This window comes from Scyliorhinus canicula, chromosome 26, assembly GCF_902713615.1.
Source record: "Scyliorhinus canicula chromosome 26, sScyCan1.1, whole genome shotgun sequence".
NCBI classification, from domain to species: domain Eukaryota; kingdom Metazoa; phylum Chordata; class Chondrichthyes; order Carcharhiniformes; family Scyliorhinidae; genus Scyliorhinus; species Scyliorhinus canicula.
Window position 1 is genome coordinate 4,452,134 of NC_052171.1, and position 20,952 is coordinate 4,473,085.

Consider the following 20,952-nt stretch of genomic DNA (forward strand, 5'->3'; position numbering starts at 1 on the left):
TCATGGAACTCCCACTGCCCCAAGGCCCGGAAACGATGCCTGGGGTTTTTCTCCTACTATGCCCAGTGGGTCCCTAATTATGCGGACAAGCCCCGCCCACTCATTCAGTCCACAGTTTTTCGCCTGATGGCTGAGGCCCGCCAGGACTTCAACCGTATCAAGGCAGACATTGCCAAGGCCGCGATGCACGCGGTTGACGAGTCCCTCCCCTTCCAGGTGGAGAGTGATGCAGGAACGTAGCTCTGGCTGCCACCCTCAACCAGGCGGGCAGGCCCGTGGCCTTCTTTTCCCCCACCCTCCAGGCCTCCGAAATTCGGCACCCCTCTGTCGAAAAGGATGCCCAAGCCGTTGTGGAAGCTGTGCGGCATTGGAGGCATTACCTGGCCGGCAGGAGATTCATTCTCCTCACTGACCAACGGTCGGTTGTCTTTATGTTTAATAATATACAGTGGGGCAAGATCAAAAATGACAAGATCTTGAGGTGGAGGATCGAGTTCTCCACCTATAACTATGACATCTTGTATCGCCCGGGGAAGCTCAATGAGTCCCCCTGTCACCCTATCCCGCGGTACATGGGCCAGTGCACAAGCGGACCGACTCCGGGCTCTCCACTATGACCTATGCCACCCGGGAGTCACCCGGTTCTTCCATTTCATCAAGGCCTGCAACCTGCCCTACTCCATTGAGGTCAGGACCGTCACCAGAGACTGCCAGATCTGCGCAGAGTGCAAGCCGCACTTCTACTGGCCAGATCGAGCGCAGCTGGTGAAGGCCTCCGGCCCCTTTGTGCGCCTCAGCATGGACTTCAAAGGGCCCCTCCCCTCCACCGACCTCAACACTTACTTTCTGAACGCGATTGATGAGTACTCCGGTTCCCTTTCACCACCCCATGCCCTGATATGACTTCTGCCACGGTAATTCAAGCCCTCCACAGCATCTGTACGGATTCCCCACCGACATCCACAGCGATCGGGGATCCTCTTTTATGAGTGATTAGCTGTTCCTGCTCAGCAAGGGCATTGCCTCGAGCAGGACGACCAGCTACAATCCCCCCGGGAAACGGTCAGGTAGAGAGGGAGAACGGGACGGTCTGGAAGGCTGTCCTGCTGGCCCTGTGGTCTAAAAATCTCCCGGTCTCCCGCGGGTAGGAGGTCCTCCCTTATGCGCTCCACTCCTTCAGATCGCTCTTCTGCACCGCAACTAACGAGACCCCTCACGAGCTTGTGTTTGCCTTCCCCAGGAAGTCCACCTCCGGGGTCTCACTCCCAATATGGCTGACTGTTCCTAGACCCGTCCTCTTACGGAAGCATGTGCGGACACATAAGTCAGACCCATTGGTCGAAAAAGTCCACCTCCTACATGTGAACCCGCTGTATGCCTATGTGGCACACCCCGACGGGCGCTCGGACACAGTCTCCCTCTGGGACCTGGGACCCGCTGGATCTCCACCCACGACCCCTGACCTGACACCGCCCCCCAGTTGCCTCATTTATCCCTGCGCCACTCGCCCTCCCTCCGGCGAACCTCACCGCAGCCCCTGCCCCAGTAGGATCCATCCTCCCACTGGTTCCACTCAGGGGTGACGAAGACGAGGACAACACGCTCCCGGAGTCGCAGGTGACCAAGTCGGCGCCCACATCACCATCAGGACTGAGGTGATCTGAGAGGAGGGTCAAGGCCCCCGACAGACTTGACTTGTAAGGTTTTCCACCACTCCCCACTGGACTCTTTTTAACAGGGGGTGAATGTGATAGTCACCACTAGAAGTATATTACATGTATTACGGCACTGCCCGTAGAGTAGAGGTACATGGGTAAATCCCTGCCTGCTGGCTCCGCCCAGTAGGCGGAGTATAAATGTGTGTGCTTGCCGGTGCTGCAGCCATCCTGTTTCCAGCTACAGGAGGCACCACATCTCGCTCAATAAAGCCTCGATTATTCCACTACTCTCGTCTATGTGGGAATTGATAGTGCATCAGTGGGGCGGGGCAATTGAGCAGGAAATTCTACCAGCTAAAAAGCTGTTGTGCGATTTAGGCTTGATTATGTGCTTCTTCCGCCCATCGGAAGAATGTGGACAGAAAATTCCCCCTTCAGCCCGGGCGTGACTTTGCTCCGTTGAAATTAAATGTTTTATTTGCTGGTTTTGCCTCATTAGAATGTGGTGGGGGAGAAGGTTTGCTTCTTTGTGGAAAGTCTTAAATCAAAACATGAAGAAACATTGAGATAACAGCATATTAATACAAACGTGAATTTATACTTTGCATGGTTCACAGAGCACGATAGTGCGCAACTAAGTGACCACAGTAACAATTGCTGTGAAATCTTTTTTTAAAATGTATTTTTATAAGGGTATTTGTAGTTTTTAATAACAATAATAACAATAACAGCAACATAAATATGGTACAATAAACATTTCCATCTCCATAAATTCTTCATACCCCCACCAATAAATCAATAGCCTAGCCCTTCCCCATCCTCCCTTGGATTTCTGCTTCTGCTGGTATTTTAATTATTTCCGAGAAAGTCGACGAACGGCTGCCACCTCTGGGAGAACCCTAACATTGACCCTCTTAGGGCGAACTTTATTTTCTCGAGACTGAGAAACCCAGCCATGCCACGAACCCAGGTCTCCAATTTCGGGGATTTTGGGTCCCTCCACATTAGTAGGATCTGTCTCCGGGATACCAGGCAGGTAAAGGCCAAGACATTAACCTCTTTCGCCCCCTGAACTCCCAGCATCTTCCATAAGTTCTTGCCAGATATCTTTTTTTTTAACGGACAATTTTATTGAGGTATTTTTGGAATTGTAAACAGTAACAATGTGCATTAGTGTGCAGATACCAATTACAAAAAACATAGTGCAAATAACAGTACCACTCTCGCAAATAGACCCGCCTATTCTCCCCCCCACTCTACACTATTCTACCCACCCCCCACCCGCCAACCTGTTGACGATTAGTTCTCCGCAAAGAAGTCGATGAATGGTTGCCACCTCCGAGTGAACCCCGATAGAGATCCCCGTAAGGCGAACTTGATTTTTTTCCAAGCCGAGAAAGCTTGCCATGTCCGACAGCCATACTTCGGTCTTTGGGGGCTTTGAGTCCCTCCAAGCCAACAGTATTCGTCGCCGGGCTATCAGGGAAGCAGAGGCCACAACGTCGGCCTCTATCCCCTCCTGTACTCCTTGTTCTTCCGACACCCCAAAAATCGCCACCCTTGTTTTCAGTACCCGGGATATGATGTCTGCAAATCCCTGCCAGTATTCCCTGAGTTTTGGACACGTCCAGAACATGTGGACATGGTTCGCTGGTCCTCCTCCACATCTGGCACACTTGTCCTCCAGCCCAAAGAATTTGCTCATCCGGGCCATCGTCATGTGGGCTGAATCAGGCCGAGCCTGGCACATGTTGCGGTTGCATTTACCCTCCTCAGAGCTTCTGCCCACCCGCCTCCCTCCAACTCCCCACCTAGCTCCTCCTCCCACTTAAGTTTCAGTTCCTCGGTCCCTGTATCCTCCGCTCCCATAAGCTCCTTATAAATATCCAAGACTCTCCCCTCTCCTACCTCCCCCCTGGAAACTACCCTGTCCTGGATCCCCCTTGGTGGAAGGCGTGGAAAGGACGCGACCTGTCTACGTACGAAATCCCGCACCTGCAAGAACCGAAAGTCATTCCCCCTCGCCAGCCCGAACTTCTCCTCCAGCGCCCTCATGTTCGCGAAGCTCCCTTCCAGGAACAGGTCGCCCATCCTTCCCACCTCCGCCACGCTCAAAACCCGCCATCCATCTTCCCCGGGACAAATCGGTGGTTGTCACATATTGGGGACCAGACCGACGCTCCCACTTCCCCCGCATGCTTCCTCCATTGGCCCCAAATCCGCAAAGCCGCCACCACTATAGGGCTGGTGGAGTACCTGGCTGGCGGGAGCGGCAGGGGAGCCGTGACCAGGGTTGCCAAGCTGGTGCCCCTGCACGAAGCAGCCTCCACCCGCTCCCAAACCGACCCCGTACCCACCATCCATTTCCGTGGCTATGTTAGCCGCCCAGTAGTAGTTGCTGAGGTTCAGCAACGCCAGCGCCCACTCGCTACGGTTCCGTTCCAGCATCCCCCTCTTTACCCGCGGGGACTTCCCCACCCAAACAAATCCCAGGATGATTTTATTGATTCTTTTAAAGAAGGACCGCGGAATGAAAATAGGGAGACACTGAAAAATGAACAGGAATCTCGGGAGGATCGTCATCTTCACCGTCTGTACTCTCCCCGCTAGTGACAGCGGGAGTGCATCCCATCTCCAAAACTCGCTCCTCATTTGCTACACCAGCCTGGACAAGTTCAACTTATGCATCTTACCCCAGTCGCGCACCACTTGTATCCCTAGATACCTAAAACTTTCCCCAACCAGCCTAAATGGTAGGTCCCTCAGCCTATTCTCCTGACCCCTCGCCTGCACCACAAACCTCTCGCTTTTTGCCATGTTCAACTTGTACCCCAAAAACCAGCCAAACTCCCCTAGGATTTCCATAATCCCGTCCATCCCTGCCGCTGGATCTGACACATACAAAAGCAGGTCGTCCGCGTAGAGCGAGACCTTGTGTTCTATCCCCCCCCCTTGACCATTCCCTTCCATCACCTTGCTGCTCTCAGAGCAATTGCCAGCGGTTCTATGGCCAATGCAAACAGCAATGGAGAGAGGGGGCATCCCTGTCTGGTCCCGCGGTGTAGTCTAAAATACTCAGATGTCATCTTGTTCATCCTTACACTAGCCTCCGGGGCCTGATATAGCAGTCTAACCCAGTCCACAAAGCCTTCTCCAAACCCAAACCATCCCATCACCTCCCATAAATAGTCCCACAAATTTCTGGATCCTTATCCCGTTTTAATATCAGCGAGACGGTGGCTTGCGACACCGTCGGGGGTAACACTCCATTGTCCCTCTCCTCATTAAACATCTCTGCCCTGTCTGTTCTTCCCTATGGGCTCGGATTGAGATCAGTTCCCCTCTCACCACCGCCTTCAGCGCCTCCCAGAGCACCACTGCTGAGACTTCCCCTGTATCGTTGACCTGCAGGTAGTCCTGCATGCATTCCCCCACTCTCTCACACACCCTCTCCTCTGCCAACAATCCCACCTCTAACCTCCATTGTGGGCGCTGGTAACTTTCTTTGCAGACCAGCAGGTCGACCCAATGTGGAGCATGGTCCGAAATAGTGACCGTCGAGTATTCAGTATCCCTCACCCCCTCCAAAAAGTCCCTATTCTTAATAAAGTCAATACGAGAATAAACCTTGTGAACATGTGAATAGAACGAGAACTCCTTCCCCGACGGCCGGCTGATTCTCCAGGGGTCTACCCCCCCCCATTTGTTCCATGAACCCTCTCAGTTCCCTTGCCATCGCTGGGACCCTGTCCGTTCTGGAGCACGACCAGTCCAGGTCGAGGACTGTATTAAAGTCCCCACCCATAATCAACTTGTGCGAATCCAAGTCTGGGATTTTCCCCAGCAGCCTTTTGATGAAATCTAAAGAGTTTGGAGTGTAAACATTCACTAGGACCACCCTCACCCCCTCGAGCTTACCCCGGACCATACGAAATCGACCACCCCCATCCGCAACTGTGCTGTCCTCCTCAAATGGAACCCGTTTGTTCATCATGATCGCGACCCCTCTGGTCTTAGCGTCAAGCCCTGAACGGAAGACCTGGCTAACCCAGCCCTTCCGTAATCTAATCTGGTCCGCCACTTTCAAATGTGTCTCCTGCAGTAACATTACATCCGCCTTCAGAGCCCGCAAGTGCGCAAACACACGTGCCCTCTTGACCGGCCCGTTTAATCCTCTAACATTCCAGGTGATCAGCCTAGTTGGAGGGCACCCTGCCCTGCCCTACGCCGATCATCCATCCCCCTTCTTGGGCCAACCCCCTCAGTTCCCTCACCAACAACCCCCTGTAACCTAACCCCTGCCATATACTGGCTGTATACACCCCCCCCCCCACCTCGCTCCCGTTGACTAGCTTAAAGCAGCTAGCCTAGTGGCTCTCAACTCCGGCGCCACCATGTCTCCCACCTATTGTCCCCCCCCACCCCCGCCCATCAACACCACCTCCCCAGAACAGCCCTGTTCGAGCAATCGCTCTGGGACCGAAACAGAGAGAAAACAAACAAAGAACAAAGCAACATTCCCAGAAGAGGAAAAAAAAGCAAAGAGATCCCGAACAGCCACCCAGCAACGTAAACTTTAACTATCACTTTGGCTTTAACTTTTAAACTTTCAAACAGGCAAACACAAGAACACCCCCAATTTTCGGTAAAAGAGCATGCCGAACGACATCGCTAACATGAAGGGCAATCTCTGAACAACTGCAGACATCCCTTAGTACACTCTAACTTGAGTCCATGGGTCCTCAGTTCGGCACCAGTCCATGCCCCTTAGCGAAGTCCATCGCTTCCTCTGGGTCGTCAAAATAATGTTGCTGTTCCCGGTATGTGACCCAAAGCCGTGCCGGGAAAATTAGCCCAAACGTGACCTTCTTTTTAAACAGAATCTCTTTAATTTGTCTGTAGGCTTCCCTCCTTCTGGCCACCTCCTGGCTCAGATCCTGGTAGATGAGCAGGACACTGGTGTTTCATGAGCAGCTCCTCGTGCTCTTGACCCACTGTAGAACCCGCTCCTTGTCCACGAACCTGTGGAACCTGACCACCATCGCCCCCCCCCCCTCCCCCACCCACCCCCCTCGTGGCTGCCTTGCCTGCACTCTGTGTGCCCTGTCCAGCTCCAACGGACGGGGGAAGAAATCATCCCCCACCAGCTTCTGCAGCATGGCTGCCACATATGCCGTGGCATCCACTCCCTCGGCCCCCTCCGGGAGCCCAATGATTCTCGGATTCTGCCGGCGAGACCTGTTTTCCAGGTCCTCCAGCTTGTCCATCAGCCTTGCTTGCTGCTCCTTCAACTTACTAATTTCCACGGCCGCTACTGTTTGGAAATCCGCCTGCTCTTCCACTGCCTTCTCCAGTGCCTGGACCTTCTTATCCTGAGCGTCCAGCCTCTGGTCCGCTTTCTGGAGCGGTTCCAAATTATCCCGCTTCAGTGCTGCGAAGCTCTCTTTCATGACCTGCAGCATATTGTCCAGTGCTGCCTGTACCGTCCTTTCCGTGGTCTGTTCATCGGCCATCTTTCCTCCCACTTGAGCTTCCACACCACCTTTCTTCAGCCCCTTCTTCACCTGTTTTCGCTCCCTTCTGCTCCTTAAGTCCATACAACTCTGTATGGATTCAGATCCAGAGTGCTATTGTTTTCCACTTCAGCGCTCAAAAGTTCGAAAAAGTCAGGGAAAAAGGTCTTCAAGTCAGGCAAGAGCCATTAAATGTGCGACTTACTCCCTCATAGCTGCCACCGGAAGTCATGGCTGTGAAATGTTGATCAGCACCGGACAGCGTGCATCCGATGGTGATTGAAATTTACTCTGCCCATTTAACATTTTAAACTTTCCAAGGCCAGCCCCAGCAGCAATTCAGGATGAAAAGAGTTGGGCGGCCAATTGTCAAGCATAATCCCAGTGCTTTCTCCTTTTTGCATTACGCACTGAAGATATACCCTTTCGTCTGCCTTTCATTATTTGACTAACGTTATTTCAAATGGAACTCTCAACCCCAATGCCGCACAATGAACCCTCACTGACAATGCTAACTACCCCTTTCCCTCACCCCAATGCTAAACTCTGTCCCTTGCTCGACCACCACCAAACAATGCTCAGCTCTCCTCCCAACAAGCCAAAGATGTTCAACCTCTCTTTATCCCCTGACACACCCTTGTACCTTGTTAGAATTTTACAGGGTAGCATTATGACTGTGCCAGGATATAAAGTACAATTTGGATGCAATGTGACTGCAAGGGGTGGGGGTGGAAAATCTACTCCAATACCTTGAGAAGGATGAGAAAGGCAAGAAAATATGCAACACAATAAACCATCAAATGCTAACAATTAACATGTGTTTGCATTCTTTTAAACTGAGTAAATTTCCTGAAATTTTATTAAACATTTTTTTTGCTATCTCATTAAATTGTTATGTCTAGTTCACCTTTCATAATAATCTTTATTATTAAAACAAGTAGGCTTACATTAACACTGCAAATACGTTACTGTGAAAATCCGATTGTCGCCAAATTCCACCCGCCACCTGGTCAGGTACCGAGGGGAGAATTAAAATGTCCAAATTACCAAACAGCACTGCCGGGATTTTCCGACCCTGCGCCGATTTCCCCGCCGCCGGCTTCCCTATTCTCCGGCGCAGTGTTTCGGGGGGTGGCGGGATTCCCCCCCACGCTGATCGGGAGCCGTTGACAGCGGCTCCTCCGGCGATTCTCCAGGCTCAATGGGCTGAGTGGCCGTCAAGTTTTGCCCAGTTCCGCCGGCGTGAATTACTCACCTCACACACAGCAGAACCTGGCAGGTAAGTCTGCGGGGGCCGTCGTGGGGGATCCGACCCCGGGGGGGGGGTCCCCCAAGGTGGCCTGGCTCGTGATCAGGGGCCACCAATCTGCAGGCGGGCTGATTCCGTGGGGGCCTTCTTTCCTCCACACTGGGCACCTGTAGGCTCCGCCATATTGCCCGGGCCAGCCGGAGAAGGGAACGCTCGCGCATGCGCGGAAACACGCTGGCCGGTCTGAGCATGCACAAACTGGCACCGGCCCTTCGGCGCCGCTGGAGCTGCGGGAACTAGTCCGGCGTCGATCTAGCCCCCGAGAAATTGGTGAATTCCTCACTTTCGGGGGCCGTTGACACCGGAGTGGTTTGTGCCAGTTTTCACGCCAGCGTGGGGACATAGCCCCATTATTGCAGAATCCAGCCCCACATCTTTCGGGACTTGTGGGAGCAAACGGGAGCACCCGGAGGAAATCCACGCAGACACAGGGAGAATGTGCAGACTCTGCAGACAGTGACTCAAGCCTGGAATCGAAACTGGGACCCTGGTGCTGTGAAGCAACAGTGCTAACCACTGTGCCACCACGCCGCCCATAATACCATCAAATTTTCCAATGTGAAATGCATAACAATGGCGTGAGAAAACATTGACATTTCTCAAACACCTTTCAGAACCACAGGACATCCCAAAGTGCTTTACAACCTGAAGTACATTTGAATGTAGTCACTTATAATGTAGGGATATGCAACAGCCAATTTATACGTGGCAAGTTGAAAGAAATAGCAGTGTAATCATGATCAGATAATGTTTTATGACATTGAGTGAGAAATTAATATTGGGCAGAATCCCTGTTTTTCTTCAAAATAGTGCCATGGTGTCTTTCGCATCCCTCTGAGATCAGAGTTGAGATGCTTTAACAGCTCAACAGAATTACATTATTTCTACCATTTGCCTTGTTTGCGGTATGGTCTTTTCTCATGTGGTTGAGTGACTAATCTCCATCTAAGCTCTCCCTATAGTTTGCATCAGAGGCCGAACTGGGAAGTCAGCAAGGTGGGACTGTCAGTGTGCATTTCATGCCCCATACCACCATACACTGCTGCTGAATTGTGCATGGACACAAAACAACAGTGTTTATTTTTTATTTCAATGTGGCAAATCAATACTGCAGGAAAATTAATTGCCTGTGCGTGTGCTTTTCCCTGTTGTGGGAGGAAACTGAAATGGCTGCACTTATTCTGCATTTACAGAAAGAAGGTTACTCGAGTCACCTTCATTTCGTCAAGTTGTTGAAAATTCATATCTAATGCATTTGTTAAATTAGCTTTGAACAGTCCACAAATGTAAGAAACCTCATGTATACTTGTTTTTTCAGTGCTGAAAGAAGCTTGTAAACTCTTCAGTGTGCTGCAGCATGTTGTTAACAAGTTTGATAACATAAAAAATTGGAGCAGACCTTCAAGTCGGCACCACAATTCATGACTGATGTTCTACTTCACCGCCCCACACTATCCCCTTATCCTTTTCTTCCCATATTATCTAAAGATCTATTAGTCTCTGACTTGATATGTTCAGGGCTGAGTATCCATAGCTGTCTGGGCTAGAGAATTCCAAAGGCCCACAATCCTTTTAAAAATAAATTTAGAGTACCCAATTATTTTTTCCCCAATTAAGGGGCATTTAGCATGGCCAATCCTCCTAACCTGAGGTCGGGTCGAATTTGGGTCCTCAGCGCCATAGGCAGCAGTGCTAACCACTGTGCCACCATGCCACCCTCATGGCCTACAATCCTTGAGAGTGCATGAGTGTCCATGAGAGTCGTAATGGCTAACCTTTCTCATGAGACACTGACCACCTGTTCTCTATTTTCCAGCTAAGGAAACATCCCCCGCACCAGCATCTATTCTGTGATGCTCCTGAAGAATTTCAGACAATTCAATGAGATCATCTTTTAATCTTCTAAACTTTTGGGCGTATAGACCTACAGTATGTAATTTATCCTTGGGCGACAATGCCCTATCCCAACTTAATTTCCCATCGTCTTTATCAAGCATTTTTCTGACTGGACTAGTTTTCTGGGGGAAATGTTAAGGAATTAAATTAGCTGAGGAGTCAACACAGATTAATACTGGGCATCTCCCAGTCTCTGGAGCAACAGCAGCAGTGGCAGAAACCTACTGGTGAATGATTTTTAAAAGTTTTAAGTATCAAAGTGAAGGATGCAGAGGACCATAAGTTAACACTAGCTCTTTGTGTGCAAGTGGCTTTTATTAATTTCATCAACAGTGGAGGGAGCAACACATTTTCATCAAGCAGATGTTAGCTAAATCAATGTACACGTTTAGTAGTTGTGAATACTTTCTAAACTAGAAGGTGACTACACAAATATTGGAAAAGTTGGAGTGATAAGAGACTATTTGAAACTCAAGCAATAAATTCCTTTCAGGATAGCAGAGGCTGAAGATGGGAAATAATTTACTTCCGTTATCTCAAGTCATGTGCCTTTCATGGTTAACTTGGCTAATGTTTAGAAACTTGTGTGTGTCACAATTAAACAAGGGCTTTTTAGGATTTGTACTATTCAACACACACTGCTCGAACAAGCCATGCTCAACATGCAAATTGTTGTGGTATGCAGATTAATGAAATACCCTGCATACCTTGAGTAAATTGAGACAATAGCTGTATGAAACTTAATGTTCGGGGCAGCAGGGTAGCATGGTGGTTAGCATAAATGCTTCACAGCTCCAGGGTCCCAGGTTCGATTCCCGGCTGGGTCACTGTCTGTGTGGAGTCTGCACGTCCTCCCCCTGTGTGCGTGGGTTTCCTCCGGGTGCTCCGGTTTCCTCCCACAGTCCAAAGATGTGCGGGTTAGGTGGATTGGCCATGCTAAATTGCCCGTAGTGTCCTAATAAAAGTAATGTTAAGGGGGGGTTGTTCGGTTACGGGTATAGGGTGGATACGTGGGTTTGAGTAGGGTGATCATGGCTCGGCACAACATTGAGGGCCGAAGGGCCTGTTCTGTGCTGTACTGTTCTATGTTCTAATAAATAACTGCCTGAAATTAAACTGCAATTGAACTGATTGTTAAATATAGAACTTTGGTTACCTGAGACCAAAGTTGTAAATCTATTGAGAGGAATATGTCCTTGAAATTTAGGAAGCTTCTCTGGGTCACTGCCCATGTGGAGATTGCACATTCTCCCCATGTTTGCGTAGGTTTTGCCTCCACAACCCAAAAGATGTGCCGTGTTGGTGGATTGGACACGCTAAATTGCCCCTTAATTGGAAAAAATGAATTAGGTACTCTAATTTTTTTTTAAATTTAGGAAGTTTACACGAACACCCTTCCTCACCTCATTTTTGTGGACAAGAGCCTTAAATTCACAAATACTTTATATTCTTTTCATAAAATATCTTTAATTTTTAAAAGTGTCAGTGATGCTGTCTTTCGGAGGAGATGTTAAACCAAAGTCTGACTAATTATTCAGGCTAAAGTAAATGATTCCACAACACTATTTTTGTAAGAGCAAGGAAGTTCTTGCCAGTGCCTTAGGCATTATTTATCCTCCAACTAACAGAAGTAAAATACATTATTTGGTCATTAACACATTACTGTTTGTGGGAGCTAGCTGCACTCAAATAACAACTGTGACGATACTTTACCGTACTTCACTGGTTGTTTGGGACATTGAGGTTGTGAAAGGTGCTATATAACTGCAATGATTCTGTTTTCTCGTTTTAACACTGCAAAATTTGTTTCTTGTTTTAATACTGCAAAATTTCTTTCTTTTTGGAGCAAATTTGCATGTTATTTGGTGGCACGTAGCACCCATGGAATCGTTTTTTGTCAGGGAATAATGGACGGTTTTTCACAGTAAAGTGTCAGTGGCATGAATAACAGGGTTTAAAGCATTAAATTTGAGGACTGGTTGCAAAACAGGTCTTGTATTCTCCTGAGTTTCAACGGTTTCAACGTGATTTAATTGCAGTAGTTAAAATTATAATAGGATTCTATGGGGTAGATATCGAGAAACTATTTCCTCTGATGGAGGAACCACAAGAAGGGGACACAATTCTCTTCCTCCAAGGACTGTGGATGCTCAGACCTTTCAAGACCGACATCAACAACTTTATATTAGGTTTGAAGAGATATAAGTTCCTATGTGGGGAAACAAGGGGCGCGATTCTCCGCAAATGCGGAGAGTCGTAAAGGCTGCCGTGAAACTGGCCGTATTTCACGGCAGCCTCCGCGCCCCCTCCCGGGACCCGATTCTCCCCCCCCCCCCCCCCGGGCGGGGCTAGCAGCGCGGCCCCGTGAAGCACGGCATCGCAGGCTTAGCGATCCTCGCTAAGCCCGCGCGCCAAGCGTCATGGCGCCTGTCGCGCACGATGACGTCAGCCGCGCAGGCGCGGGTTGGACGGCTCCAACCCGCGCATGCGCGGATGACGTCATCACGCATATGCGTCAAAACCCGCGCATGCGCGGGCCGTCATGCCCCTCAGCCATCCCGCGGACTGATCCTGCGGGGCGGCGGAGGAACAAAGAGTGCGCGGGTATCGGACCCGCTGCCCTCGATCGGTGCCCACTGATCACAGGCCCATGCCACCCGTGGTGCGGCCGTGCCAATTGGTGCCATGGTTGTCCGGGACGGCACTTTGCAGCCGTTTCCACGAACGGTGAGAGCAGGTGTGTTTGCGTTCGTGAAAACGGCCGTAAAGGCCTGGGAACTTGGCCCATCAGCCTGGGGAGAATCGCCGTTCGCCGTAAAAAACGGCAAGCAGCGATTCGTGCCGTTGGGGGGGGGGGGGGGGGGGGGGGAGAATAGCGGGAGGTCGGGAAAAATGTCGGGAAGGCCCTCCCGCTATTCTCCGACCCGTCGTGGGCAGCGGAGAATCGCGCCCAAGGATTTTAGCGTAGATTATCCTTGATCTAATTGCCTCCTATGAGAATGGCAGATGCCCATCTAGGGCAGCACGGTAGCACAAGTGGATAACACTGGCTAAATAGCTGTTCCCAGAAGAGAAACTTAAAATTTTGAAACACAAATCCTAAAACAGATGGGATCATTAGCATGCTACAAATATTTCTTGGCTCTTGCATTGCTATATGGATTGAAGATATTAACTTTACATCGTTAGATCAAATTAATGCTATCCAGGAATATTTCCTGTCGACTATGCTTAATAACATCCCTTTAAATTGTGAGCTCATCGATAAAGTCTTGAGACCCGATAGCCTATGGAATATAATATTGGCAGTTACGCCAAGATTGTGCCCATTGGTTCACTACAGCCCTGACCCAGCGCAGTACATGAGGTTGCTGAGAGGGTGTACTTGTATGGTAAGCCATGTTGTGCATCTCGGGCACCTGCCATTCTCATGCTGCTGGAAACTCTGGTGCCTGGTCCTCACCAGACTGAATTTTTATTTCAATTCTTTTCACTGCCAGTCATTGACTTAAACTTAGTTGATTACTGAACTTCTAAAACTGATAATTGCCTGAAAAGATTTGGAACTGGTGAATCACTAAAATGTTAATGAGCACGGAGATGCGTCACTTTATGTCATTGCAAAAGAATGTTGTTTTGTAATTCTAGCTTGATCTGGGCACTATAAATGATTTATTTAAATATCATAAAGATTAGTTATCATTATCTATCATGATATTTCTGGCGTATTACTCCTTCAGCTCACCAACAATATAATTGTCTCGTTTGCTATACACTCTGCTTTGGTGATCTGTAGTTAAATAGAGCAAGATAAATAAACTCAACATTTTTCTCAAAGTCAAAACACACTTTCCGTATACAATGTTGATTTTTCACCAATGATTTATTTACTAAAATAGAATGTAATTTCTAGAACATCTATGAAATACATTTTTACTCCGCATTCTAAATAGTCTCAGTACATTTCCAAATTGAACCAGTTCGTAAAGTAGTCACTGGACTTTGAGCTAGTTATTCAACAGTGTACAATTTTTTTTAAGAATATAAAGTCACCATAGTCCCAGATGACCATCAGCTTCTTTCCCCTTTGAGGGGGAGAGCTGATTGTTGGTAATTTAACCTGAGGATCACCACATCTCAGACAAGGGGCAAGATTGAGAAGGGAGGCTTTCATGAATAACCTCAGCCATACGGGAATTTCCCACGCTGTCTGCATCACAAACCAGCTGTCCAGTCAACTGAGCAAAACCAGCCCCCAAAGAACATATTAAGAATGTATTGTGTGTCTGTTGAGGATTTTAACTTCATTCTATTAATAGCTGACTGGGTGGAGATCCCACCTGTTTCACCAGGCAATAGCTGCGAATATATACAGAACTATCAGTTTGAAGAAAACTCAACTTTGTTTTAATCAACCAACAAAACCTTCGCGTTAATCGACCGACAAAACCTTTATTTCCACAAACCAAGCTGTTGAACGTTTTGCATGGTTTGGAATTCTACAGCCACAAGCCAAATTTTAACATCACTAGATCTTAATGTAAATGTTGATTTAATGCACCAAAAGACAACATTTCTACAAATCTCCCAGTAAGTTGCTTCAGTAATTTCCTGCAGTTTTACTCAGAAAAATAATAAATTGAACCATTGGCATATCCTTCAAACCTATAAACTGGATCACATCCAGATCACCAAGTGTCCGCCAGCAATATTATTTTGGTCTCAGGAGGTTTAATTCAGGATATTGGTGATTTATCTTTGATTTTAATGCGGCGGGTTTGAGCAATGATAAACTTCATTGTTTCAGAAAAAGTAAATGACAGTGGTTTGTGTACAAGTGCCAAAAACAGTGTAAGTAAGAGGTAAGTCAACTAAGTCAATATTTTCTCTTTGTGCTTTACAATGTAATTGCAAATGGAACAATTCTCCAGGAAGTTCTGGGCTGAAGTATCAGATTATGTGCAAGTACTGAACAGAACACGGACAGTGAGTAGGACATACTCCAGAGAGAAGGGTTTGGGGGACAACAATCAGGAAAAACACATTAAGTTGGCTAGATGACATATAAGTGTCCCTAAAGCCCTGCGACAATAGATTGAATCTACACCTTGTTGAATGTGAAAATCCCAGTCTTGCCTGCAAGTTCAATTTCAAATGGGAAAATGTAATCCCAGTACACTTGTCAGAGGCTGAAGTACACCTCACACAAATTATCACAGACTTGGACTAAATTTATAATTCCATTCAGAGAGTTTAGAAGGTTTGCTCACACAAGACCAAAATGAAGGCAGTTCCAGATTCCTTTACTGTGTATCTAAGCATGTTGTGATTGGCCAGATGGAGCTTAGCCCCACTTGAGTATAAAGACTGAGAGCGAAACATTCAGCATTCTGCATCACAAGACACCAAGGTACAGGCTTGAAGGGCTGAAGGGCCTGTTCCTGTGCCATATTGTTCTTTAAGACATCTGCCACCATCACAAAGACGATAAGTGGATATTTAAAAAGGATCATATATTTTAAACACTGGAGTTATCTTTAAAAAAATATTCAAAAGTTACGACAGCAAATGGAATTACAAAGGAATTATTCATTTTTACATTCATGCGGTGGAATTTGCTAAGATTCAGTTTCATCTAATTAAGTTATTGAAAAAGGATTAAAAAGTAGATGAACATTTCACAAAATTGCCTTTAGTCCATGTTTTGCAAAGGGATGCTAGCTCTAGAAAATGTTTCTGTGTGTAAAATGCTGCTTTGTGTAATGTACCTCCAAATAATGTACCTTTTTATTGCACATCAGGTCGTTCAGACAACAAGTACCACAGCACCAACATATGTAGTTAGGCCATCACAGCCATCACCAGCAAGGTATGTTTGTTTACAATTGTGAAATGCATGTAGTCATAAGTGACAATTACTTTGTTTGCATGCCAGTTTCCAATCCTCATTTCTGCGCTCCCCCAGGCTTGAGCCACTGAGAAGAAATAACTTGCATGACTTCCAGATGCCAAAAAGTATTTCACAGCCAATGAAGTAATTTTGAAGTGTAGTTCTTTCTATGAAACACTTCTTCAATTTTTAGACACAGCAAGATTCCAAAAATAGCATTGTGAAAAAAATTATAATGGATAATTCTGTTAGCGATGGGGCATAATTGTTGGTGAGGACTCCTCAGGGTGCCTTAAATGTCATTGAAACTTGAAAGATTTTGAATAAATGGAAGTTTGATGAGCCAAATGCTCATTTTATGAATACTGGTCAAGGTTTAGTATTACTAAGAGTGAATGAAATTACACTTTTAATTTATTCTTGTATTTGAGTTTGGTATTTGTTAATGAGTTCCGTTGCAATCATTTTGCACAGATTACATTTAATAGACCAGGTTCATAGTTTATAGTTTAACTCCCTTAGTCTGATGGACTATTTATTCTGCAAATTAGGAACATCTGAGAAGGCTTATGCGAATTCCAGAACGCCACCACAAGGGCTTCTCTTTGACCTTGGGCATCATTATATTATCTGATCTTGTGCAAATAATCCGGTGTGTCGGGGTCGGACTTTGCTTACAGGAATAGTCTTCAACGCTGAGTGTTAGAACAGCTGAATGAGCTATGGAAGTAAAATAAATCTAAAAGACTCAACTGGGATTTAAACCCAAGGTCTGCATCCACAATGAGGGGTAAGCCCACAATGCTACACAATGTAGGGGTACACATATCTCTTGAGTTTAGAAATGATGCACCACTGTGTTTTCTTCCATGTGATGTTGATTATCAAGTATTTATCGTACATCCTATGTTTTCATTTATGGAACGATCTGTCTGGACTGTACGCAGAATGATACTTTTCATTATTGTACATGTGACATTAAATCCAAATCTAAGTTGAGATATGCAACATGAGCCTTTTGGTCCTGGTAATAGTTCTCCATTGCAAAGTCTCCTATTTAACATCTGTAGTAGTTTCTTATTTGTTTTCCAAACTACCATTCCTCTCCAAACTACATCCGTGTTTTTGGCTCTTTACAAATACTTGAGCTCAGAAAAGCTGAAGTAGCAACAGCTTTAAGCCAGTAGCTGAAGTGCACAGCCTGCCTTTCATGACTGACTATGAATTTCTATTATTTACCTTGAGGTAGTGTCAATCGATTCTCTTTTTGCTATTTAAAATTAAACTTGTATGCTTAACTGTCAGGCAGTTCAGGGCATCAAGCTAATCACTGAATTTCAAGTTTATTTAGATGATGATCTCAATTATCATATTATTTCATTGACAATGTGAGAATATGTAATCGTGAATTTCATTTTTCTCTCTCATAAAAGTGCTTTTGTTTCCTTTCAGGCCACCACCACCGCGTCCAGCACCTTCAAGACCTGTTCCTAGGACCCAAAGGGTGTAGGTTATATTTGACTTGGCATTGTACAGGACTCTGTGCAGACATTTCAATTATGTGTGCTCATTTGCAACCTTGCCGCTGCCCTCCCAGACTGTCAATCAACTTCACTGACTTCACTGCATTAAATTTGATCAAACACATCTGCATTTTACATATGCTTCATTTTCCTCAAGAAAACCTCGCCTGGTGTTAGCAATCTTCAAAGGAATTTGCAACTGAATACCTCCTACATTTTAAAAACATAAAAATTGTCTGAAATGATTGTAATGTGTTGCTTTAGTTAGACAAAATTCGACTGTTGAACATGCTGAAAGCTCACCCACGGCTACTTGTTCTTGGATACTTGATGCATAATAGCAAAGAAGGAAAAAAAACTATTACTACTGACAACTAATTTATTTTACTGTTTTGAAGATTGCAATATATTATAGTGAGCAGCATGTTCCATCCCTCCTACCTTTTTTTTGTTCTTCTATTGAGGATTTCAACAGCTTCCATGTTGTTTGATAGCTTGGTGAACCAGTGTTTTTCTGCTGATTCCCCATTCCGAAATTTTCATTATACCTGCAACAGAGCAGAATGAGAATAATTTGTCTTTCCAATCCATCAAGGGAATAATTTGGAAACCTCTTCTGTGTCCATTCAATTTCTTAAAATGTATGCCTACTTTAAATTGAGTTTGAAATTGAAACACTTTTAAACCTGTTTCTATTTACTTTATATTTTGTTTCCACTACCCGAAAGGAGTATTTTTTCTTGGTTCCCTTGCTGGCACTTCACAAATCAAGGTGGGAGGCAGACAATCTCTTGTCGTGCAGCATTGTAATTTACAGCAAGAAAACTGTGGCTGTTGCTCTGAGTTGATTTTTGACTTGAGATTTTTTTAAACTTCATCACTGGGTGCACATCATGCAGTGAATTTCAAGTGTGAAGGTATATCTGACCACCATGTGGTACAACATTGCCTTGTGTGTTAAACTAGCTGCTGAAAAGTTACTCCTTGGTACCATTGACAACTCGGGAGAAGCTTATCGTTATTTCCATTGTACTTCAAGGCACTTGGGACACACATTTGAGCTGCAATTTGAATGTTCATTTTAGTATCCTTTTTTTAATTAAACGTTAATGGAAATCACATACAGTACTATGCACACTACTTGCACCTGGTATTGTAAGGCTTCACTCTGTTTCTTGACAAGCGCCTGTATATTGTGCTGTATGCTACTTGATATATGTAACAGTAGAGTTTATTCAAACATAGCTGCAATAACATTGACAACTGAATCATTTTTCTACCCAGCATATCTGATGGGTACAAACTTGGCCAAGTGTTGTACACTTCCTGCAAAGAATGTATGTACCCCGAACAAATGGCAAATGAAATGTATAATAGAACTTACTTCTATAATGTGTTAAATGAGGTTTGCGATGATACATTGCATAATTATAATTGGCACTTGTGATTCGTGCTATCTTGATTTATATATAACATATTCTGTGAAGCAAATAACCTTGCAATCTACCACAAAAACAGGTTTGTGTACTTCTTGAACTTGGGATCTGTTATCTACAGGATTATTGTCTAAAATCCCTTAGGACTGCATTGTTTTCATTAAAATTTCATCGCTGATGGTCAATTACAATCATAGTCCATGTGAAAACCTTTTTCTCCCATGGTTCACCAAAAATCTAACTGACCTCCCAAAATGTTATTAAAGGTGAAGCAGAACCAGAAATGCTTTTAAATCTATGATTCTGAGATAGTAGAGTAGCTGATATGTTTTACATGGGTTTGAACCTTTTCCTTTAAATTCATTCAAGAGTCAGCTGTAGATAGACTCCAGGATTAAAAATGGGTAAAGTGGTTGCTGCAGCAACATCCTGTCGTGTGGCTTCAATGTGCTCTGGACATGAATGTATAGTTTTTAATTAAATATTCAACTTGCAGATTAACAACATTCAATCATCTTCTCAAACTCATTACACCGATCAGATTAATTTTACGCATTTAAAAATGTGTTCATTGGAATAATCATTCAAAATTCTGTCTGGAGGAGTGACTGTGGTACACATGTTTACCTCTTTATTGTGTTTCACATATATTTATCACATTGAAATACAGTTGCAGGCACATAACCTTTTGCTATTGTGACCAGGATACAAGAGTGTACCTTAATGTAAACCAGGAAAATGTATCAATGACATTTGTGCATAACACACAATGTTGCAAACCGGATGTTGTTTGTGTGTTCTTACCAGTGGATTAGCTTTTTAACAATTTCAGATTAAAGCAGTATAGCTACTGTATATTTTAACTTAGAAGTTAGTCACCTAACATGGGATTTTAGAGTACCTAGTGCCCCCCTCTCTGTAGTGGGAATACCTAAATTAGTGAGATAAAAATGGATTTGAGACTATAATTCACTCCCAGGCACCACTCGTTAAAATGTAACCAAACTCTCTTTACTTCACTTGAATATTTGCACTTGTTTTGCTGAAAAATAAGTACTGATTTACTTTTTTCAAAAATACTGATTTTTATTAAAATATGTAAAGATATTACACACCTGTGGATGACAAAGGGCTTTTATTTAATCTATATAAAGAGCAATAATGAAATAAAAATGATTCTTTTTCTAAGCTGAAGTTCTCATTTAATCTGATTTGTGGTTTCTTTTAAATGTGTGTTGATCCTTTATTATTTAAGAAGTGAGCCAGTGGCTCTCATCTTTGGCCACACTTGATTTGATGATTTGTTTTACCCGTCACTCAGCTTTGGCCTTTTCTTTCCATTTTTGACATCTTCCCTAATATCATAGACAGGTGCCGATGCTTCTTTGTAAATTGTGTGTTGATTCTGATGATGACTGAGTCGTCCAATCGAGAGGAGCATGAGAAGATCCTTGCTGAAACTGAGCTCTGACTTTATAGTTCTGACGGGGGCAGCAGGGTAGCATGGTGGTTAGCATAAATGCTTCACAGCTCCAGGGTCCCAGGTTCGATTCCCGGCTGGGTCACTGTCTCTCTGACTGTGGAGTCTGCACGTCCTCCCCCTGTGTGCGTGGGTTTCCTCCGGGTGCTCCGGTTTCCTCCCACAGTCCAAAGATGTGCGGGTTAGGTGGATTGGCCAGGCTAAATTGCCAGTAGTGTCCTAAAAAAAGTAAGGTTAATGGGGGGGG

The 20,952-nt window shown here is 45.5% G+C and overlaps 1 protein-coding gene across 2 annotated transcripts in view; it reads left to right on the forward strand.

Annotated features, from left to right (window-relative positions):
* Positions 1 to 20,413, forward strand: part of LOC119957303 (disintegrin and metalloproteinase domain-containing protein 9-like) — a 143,600-nt gene extending 123,187 nt beyond the window's left edge. For both annotated transcript variants that reach the window (XM_038785155.1, XM_038785156.1), the window contains 2 exons: positions 16,178 to 16,245; positions 17,719 to 20,413. In XM_038785155.1, the coding sequence (XP_038641083.1) occupies positions 16,178 to 16,245; positions 17,719 to 17,776 (126 nt within the window). In that variant the 3' untranslated portion in view covers positions 17,777 to 20,413. The remainder of the gene's footprint in view (positions 1 to 16,177; positions 16,246 to 17,718) is intronic.
* Positions 20,414 to 20,952: the final 539 nt, after the last annotated feature.